At 60.7% G+C, this 8,301-nt stretch overlaps 1 protein-coding gene across 1 annotated transcript in view; it reads left to right on the top strand.

Moving 5' to 3' along the window:
- Window positions 1–1,453: 1,453 nt before the first annotated feature.
- The window catches only part of LOC144739111 (uncharacterized), a 22,268-nt gene continuing 15,420 nt past the window's right edge, over window positions 1,454–8,301 (top strand). Inside the window, exon 1 of the mRNA XM_078622091.1 lies at window positions 1,454–3,951. Within this exon, the coding sequence (XP_078478217.1) occupies window positions 1,478–2,578 (1,101 nt within the window). The 5' untranslated portion in view covers window positions 1,454–1,477 and the 3' untranslated portion in view covers window positions 2,579–3,951. The remainder of the gene's footprint in view (window positions 3,952–8,301) is intronic.

Genomic DNA, 8,301 nt, shown 5'->3' with positions numbered 1-8,301 from the left:
CCACCCACCAACTCACTCACTCACCCACCCACCCACTCACCCACCCACTCACCCACACACCCACTCACCCATTCACCCACCCACCCACCCACCCATTCACCCACCCACCCACCCACTCACCTACCCACTCACCTACCCACTCACCCACCCACTCACCCGCCCACCGACCCACCCATTCACCCACCCACCTTCCAACATCCCCACCCACTCACTTACCTACCCACCCCACTCACCCACTCACCCACCCCCCACTCACCCACTCACTCACCCACCCATTCACCCATTCACACACCCACTCACCCACTCACTCACCTCCCCACCAACTCACCCACCCACTCACTCACCCATTCACACACCACCCACTCACCCACCCACTCACTCACCCACTCACCCACCCACCCACCCACTCACCCACTCACCCACCCACTCACCCACCCACTCACCCACCCACCCACCCTCTCACTCACCCACCCACCCAACCACCCACTCACCCACCCACTCACCCACCCACTCACTCACCCACTCACCCACACACTCACCCAACCACTCACCCACCCACTCACCCACCCACCCACTCACCCACCCACCCACCCACTCACCCACCCCACTCACCCGTCCACCGACCCACCCATCCACTCACCCACCCACTCACCCGTCCACCGACCCACCCATCCATTCACCCACCCACCTTCCAACCTCCCCACCCACCCACTCACCCACCCTCTCACTCACCCACCCACTCACCCACCCACTCACCCACTCACCCACTCACCCACCCACTCACCCACCCACCCACCCACTCACTCACTCACTCACCCACCCACCCACCCACTCACCCACCCACTCACCCACCCACTCACCCACCCACCGACCCACCCATCCATTCACCCACCCACCTTCCAACCTCCCCACTCACCCACCCACTCACCCACTCACCCACCCTCTCACTCACCCACCCACTCACCCACCCACCCACTCCCCCCCCCACCCCCCACCTACCCACTCACCCACCCACTCACCCACCCACCCACTCACCCACTCACCCACCCTCTCACTCACCCACCCACTCACCCACCCACTCCCCCACCCACCCACTCACCCACCCACTCACCCACCCACTCACCCACTCACCCACTCACCCACCCACTCACCCACCCACTCACCCACCCACTCCCCCCCCCCACCCCCCACCCACCCACTCACCCACCCACTCACCCACCCACCCACTCACCCACCCACCCACTCACCCACCCACTCACCCACCCACCCACTCACCCACTCACCCACCCTCTCACCCACTCACCCACCCACCCACCCACTCCCCCCCCCCCCCCCACCCACCCACTCACCCACCCACTCCCCCTTCCCCCCCACCCCACCCACTCACCCACCCACTCCCCCCCCCCACAACCCACCCCCCCCCCCCCCCCCCACACTCCCCCCCCCACAGACGGATCTGCTCACCGACTCAAGCCCCATGAGCGTCGATTCCTCCGCGGAGCAGTCCCTGGCGCTCCCCGCTCTGTGCGAACCATTCTCGCAAGACCACGACCACCACCACGACCACCAGCAGCAGCACCACGACGAGCTAGAGCTGCAGCAGCAGCAGCAGCAGCAGCTGCAGCAGCAGCAGCAGTCCACGTCGCTCTGCGCCATCCGGAGTAACGCGACGGGCGGGGCGACGCTGCTTCCGCGCGTCCGCACCGCGCCGGCTGCTCTCGCCGCTCACGAGCCGGGCAGCCACCATCTCCAGCAGCAGCAGCAGCAGCTGCAGCTGCAGCAGCAGCAGCAACAGCAGCTGCAGCAGCTGCTGCTGCAGCAACAGCAGCTGCTAGAACAGCAGCAGCTGCAGCAGCAGCTGGTGCCGACGGCTGCGTTAGAATCCGGGCTGCAACAGCAGCAGCTACAACCGCAGCAGCTGCAGCAGCAGCAGCTGCAGCAGCTGCTAGAACAACAGCAGGAGCTGCTACAGCAGCAGCAGCAGCAGCTACAGCTGCAGCAGCCGCAGCTACAGCAGCAGCAGCAGCAGCAGCTGCAGCCGCAGCAGCCGCAGCTACAGCAGCAGCAGCAGCTGGTGGTGTCGGTGGCTGCGTTAGAATCCGGGCAGCAAAAGCAGTTTCAGCAACAGCTACAGCAGCAGCCACAGCAGTTTCAGCTACAGCAGCAGCTACAGCAGCAGCAGCAGCAGCAGCTGGTGTTGGCTGGCCACTTGGCCAGTGGGCACGCGAGTCAGATTGCTAGCGGTGATGTAAGTCAGATGGCTAGCGGCCACGTGGGTCAGTTTGCTATTGGACAAGTGGCTCAGATGCCTAGTGGACACGCGGCTCAGATGGCAAGTGGGCATGCGAGTCAGATGGCTAGTGGTGATGTGAGTCAGATGGCTAGTGGTGATGTGAGTCAGATGGCAAGTGGGCATGTGAGTCAGATGGCTAGCGGGCATGTGGCTCAGATGGCAAGTGGGCGTGTGAGTCAGATGGCTAGTGGTGATGTGAGTCAGATGGCAAGTGGGCATGTGAGTCAGATGGCTAGTGGACAAGTGGCTCAGATGGCAAGTGGGGCGTGTGAGTCAGATGGCTAGTGGTGATGTGAGTCAGATGGCTAGTGGTGATGTGAGTCAGATGGCAAGTGGGCGTGTGAGTCAGATGGCTAGCGGACACGTAAATAAGATTGCTATTGGACATGTGGGTCAGATGGCAAGTGGGCATGTAAGTCAGATGGTTAGTGGACAAGTGAATCCGATTGCTAGCGGGCACGTGGGTCAGACAGCTAGCGGACAAGTGAGTCAGATGGCAAGTGGGCGTGTGAGTCAGATTGTTAGCGGACAAGTGAGTCAGATGGTTAGTGGTCACGTGACTCAGATGCCCAGTGGTCACGTGAGTCAGATGGCCAGTGGTCACGTGGCTCAGATGCCCAGTGGTCACGTGACTCAGATGGCCAGTGATCACGTGACTCAGATGGCCAGTGGTCACGTGAGTCAGATGGCCAGTGGTCACGTGACTCAGATGCCCAGTGGTCACGTGACTCAGATGGCCAGTGGTCACGTGACTCAGATGGCCAGTGGTCACGTGGCTCAGATGCCCAGTGGTCACGTGACTCAGATGCCCAGTGGTCACGTGACTCAGATGGCCAGTGGTCATGTGACTCAGATGCCCAGTGGTCACGTGACTCAGATGGCCAGTGGTCACGTGACTCAGATGCCCAGTGGTCACGTGACTCAGATGCCCAGTGGTCACGTGACTCAGATGCCCAGTGGTCACGTGACTCAGATGGCCAGTGGTCACGTGACTCAGATGGCCAGTGGTCACGTGACTCAGATGCCCAGTGGTCACGTGACTCAGACAGCCAGCGGTCACGTGACTCAGATGCCCAGTGGTCACGTGACTCAGATGGCCAGTGGTCACGTGACTCAGATGGCTAGTGGTCACGTGACTCAGATGGCCAGTGGTCACGTGACTCAGATGGCCAGTGGTCACGTGAGTCAGATGGCTAGTGGTCACGTGACTCAGACAGCCAGCGGTCACGTGACTCAGACAGCCAGCGGTCACGTGACTCAGACAGCCAGCGGTCACGTGGCTCAGATGCCCAGTGGTCACGTGACTCAGACAGCCAGCGGTCACGTGGGTCGGACAAGCGGCGTTGCCACAGTCGTGGCAGTGACGTCGCCACCGCCACCACCGCCACCACCACCGCCACCACCGCCACCACCACCACCACCACCACCACCCGCTCACGTCACGATGCAGCTAGTGACCTTGGCTAGTTCCGGCAGCGTGCGGGGCCGTGGTGGTGGTGGCGGTGGTGGCGGTGGTGGCGGCGGTGGCGGTGGTGGCGGTGGTGGCGGTGGTGGCGGTGGTGGCGGTGGTGGCGGTACCATCACCACACCCGTGCCCATAGCACCAGCGTCGGCCATGCCGGGACGGACTACGTTCTACGCGCATTTCATAACGCCAGGTGTGTGGCCTGGTCATTGTGACCCTTACCTCCACGTGTGTACGTGTGTGTGTGTGTACACGTGTGTGTGTGTGTGTGTACACGTGTGTGTGTGTGTGTGTACACGTGTGTGTGTGTACACTGTGTGTGTGTGTGTACACTGTGTGTGTGTACGTGTGTACACTGTGTGTGTGTACACGTGTGTGTGTGTGTGTGTACACTGTGTGTGTGTACACTGTGTGTGTGTACACGTGTGTGTGTGTGTGTACACGTGTGTGTGTGTGTGTGTACACTGTGTGTGTGTACGTGTGTACACTGTGTGTGTGTGTACACGTGTGTGTGTGTACACTGTGTGTGTGTGTACACGTGTGTGTGTGTGTGTGTACACGTGTGTGTGTGTGTGTACACTGTGTGTGTGTGTGACCTGGTCATTGTGACCACACCCTCCCTTACCTCGTGTGTGTGTGTGTACGTGTGTGTGTGTACACGTGTGTGTGTGTGTACACGTGTGTGTGTGTGTGTGTGTACGTGTGTGTGTGTACACGTGTGTGTGTGTGTGTACACGTGTGTGTGTGTGTACACGTGTGTGTGTGTACACGTGTGTGTACACCCACTCACTCACCCACTCACTCACTCACCCACGCACTCACTCGCTCACCCACTCACCCACTCACTCACCCACTCACTCACTCACCCACTCACCCACTCACTCACTCACCCACGCACTCACTCGCTCACCCCACTCACCCACTCACTCACCCACTCACTCACCCACTCACCCACTCACCCACTCACTCACCCACTCACTCACTCACCCACGCACTCACTCGCTCACCCACTCACCCACTCACTCATCCACTCACTCACTCACCCACTCACTCACCCACTCACTCACCCACTCACCCACTCAATCACCCACTCAACCACCCTCACTCACTCACCCACTCACCCACTCACTCACCCACTCACCCACCCACACAATCATCCACTCACTCACCACTCACTCACCCACTCACCACTCACCCACTCACTCACCCACTCAATCATCCACACACTCACCCACCCACTCACTCACCCACTCACCCACCCACCCACTCACTCACCCACTCAATCACCCCACTCACTCCCCCACTCACTCACCCACTCACCCACCACACACCCACACACCCACTCAATCACCACTCACTCACTCACTCACCCACTCACCCACTCACTCACCCACTCACCCACTCAATCACCCACTCACTCCCTCACTCACGAACACCACTCACCCACTCACTCACCCACTCACTCACTCACTCACCCACTCACTCACCACTCACCCACTCACCCACTCACCCCACTCACCCACTCACTCACCCACACACCCACTCACCCACTCACTCACCCACTCACCCACTCAATCACCACTCACTCATCCACTCACCCACACACTCACCCACTCACTCCCTCACTCACTCACCCACTCACCCACTCACTCACCCACTCACCCACTCACTCACCCACTCACTCACCCACTCCCTCACCCACTCACCCACCCCCTCACCCACCCCTCACCCACTCACCCACTCACTCACTCACCCACTCACCACCCACCTCACCCACCCACCCACTCACTCCCCACCCACTCACCACCCACACATCACCCACTCACCACCACCCACTCACCCCACCCAACACCCACCCACTCCCCCCACTCACTCACCCACTCACCCCACCCACTCACCCCCACCCACCCACTCACCACCCACTCCCCACCCACTCACCCCACTCACCCACCACTCCACCCACTCACCCACCAATCATCCACTCACTCACTCACATCACCCACTCAACACCCACTCACCCACTCACTCACCCACTCCCTCACCCACACCCTCACCCACTCACTCACTCCCCCACTCACTCACCCACTCACTCACCCACTCCCTCACCCACTCACTCACTCCCCCACTCACTCACCCACTCACCCACTCCCACACCCACTCACTCACTCCCCCACTCACTCACCCACTCACCCACTCACTCACCCACTCCCTCACCCCACTCACTCACTCCCCCCCACTCACCACCCACTCACCCACTCACACACCCACTCACCCACTCATCCACTCACTCACCCACTCACCCACTCCCTCACCCACTCCCTCACCCACTCACTCACTCACTCACCCCACTCACCCCACTCAATCATCCACTCACTCACTCACTCACCCACTCAATCACCCACTCACTCCCCCCACACTCACCCACTCCCTCACCCACTCACTCACCCACACACCCACTCACTCACTCACTCATCCACTCACCCACTCACTCACCCACTCACCACACCCTCACCCACCCCTCACCACTCACACACACCCACTCACTCACTCACCCACTCACCCACCCACTCACCCCACTCACCCACTCCCTCACCCACTCACCCACACAATCATCCACTCACCCACCCACTCACACACCCACTCCCTCACCCACTCACTCACTCACCCACTCACCCACTCAATCACCCACTCCCTCACCCACTCCCTCACCCACTCACTCACTCACCCACTCCCTCACCCACTCACCCACTCACTACACCCACTCACCCACCCACCACCCACTCCCTCACCCACTCCCTCACCCACTCCCTCACCCACTCCCTCACCCACTCACTCACTCACTCCACTCACTCACTCACCCACTCACCCACTCACTCACCCACTCACTCACTCATCCACTCACTCACCCACTCACTCACTCATCCACTCACTCACCCACTCACTCACTCATCCACTCACCCACTCACCCACCCACTCAATCACCCACTCACCCACTCACTCACCCACTCCCTCACCCACTCCCTCACCCACTCACTCACTCCCCCACTCACTCACCCACTCACCCACTCACTCACCCACTCCCTCACCCACTCACTCACTCCCCCACTCACTCACCCACTCACCCACTCCCTCACCCACTCACTCACTCCCCCACTCACTCACCCACTCACCCACTCACTCACCCACTCCCTCACCCACTCACTCACTCCCCCACTCACTCACCCACTCACCCACTCACTCACCCACTCACCCACTCATCCACTCACTCACCCACTCACCCACTCCCTCACCCACTCCCTCACCCACTCACTCACTCACTCACCCACTCACCCACTCACTCATCCACTCACTCACTCACCCACTCAATCACCCACTCACTCCCCCACTCACTCACCCACTCCCTCACCCACTCACTCACCCACTCACCCACTCACTCACTCACTCACCCACTCACCCACTCCCTCACCCACTCCCTCACCCACTCACTCACCCACTCACTCACTCACCCACTCCCTCACCCACTCACCCACTCACCCACTCCCTCACCCACTCACCCACTCAATCATCCACTCACCCACCCACTCACTCACCCACTCACTCACCCACTCACTCACCCACTCACTCACCCACTCACTCACTCACTCATCCACTCACTCACTCATCCACTCACCCACCCACTCACCCACTCCCTCACCCACTCACTCACTCACCCACTCACTCACCCACTCACCCACTCAAACATCCACTCACTCACTCACCCACTCACCCACCCACTCACCCACTCACCCACTCCCTCACCCACTCACCCACTCACTCACCCACCCACTCACCCACTCACTCACCCACTCACTCACCCACTCACTCACCCACTCACTCACCCACTCACTCACTCACTCATCCACTCACTCACTCATCCACTCACTCACTCCCTCATCCACTCACCCACTCACCCACTCACTCACCCACTCACTCACTCACTCACCCACTCACTCACCCACTCACTCACTCACTCATCCACTCACCCACTCACCCACTCACCCACCCACTCACCCACTCCCTCACCCACTCCCTCACCCACTCACCCACTCACTCACCCACTCACCCACCCACTCACTCACTCCCTCACCCACTCCCTCACCCACTCCCTCACCCACTCACTCACTCACCCACTCACTCACTCACTCCCTCACCCACTCCCTCACCCACTCACTCACCCACTCACTCACTCACCCACTCACTCACTCATCCACTCACTCACTCACCCACTCACCCACCCACTCACCCACTCCCTCACCCACTCACTCACCCACTCACTCACCCACTCACCCACTCAATCATCCACTCACTCACTCCCCCACTCACTCACCCACTCACCCACTCACCCACTCACCCACCCACTCACCCACTCCCTCACCCACTCACTCACCCACTCACCCACTCAATCATCCACTCACTCACTCCCCCACTCACTCACCCACTCACCCACCCACTCACCCACCCACTCACCCACTCCCTCACCCACTCACTCACCCACTCACCCACC

This window comes from Lampetra planeri, unplaced genomic scaffold (assembly GCF_965212315.1).
Source record: "Lampetra planeri unplaced genomic scaffold, kcLamPlan1.2.h2 scaffold_1306, whole genome shotgun sequence".
Classification (NCBI taxonomy): Eukaryota; Metazoa; Chordata; class Hyperoartia; order Petromyzontiformes; family Petromyzontidae; genus Lampetra; species Lampetra planeri.
The sequence above is the reverse complement of the archived record's forward strand: the minus strand, read 5'-3'. Positions and strand labels throughout refer to the sequence as shown.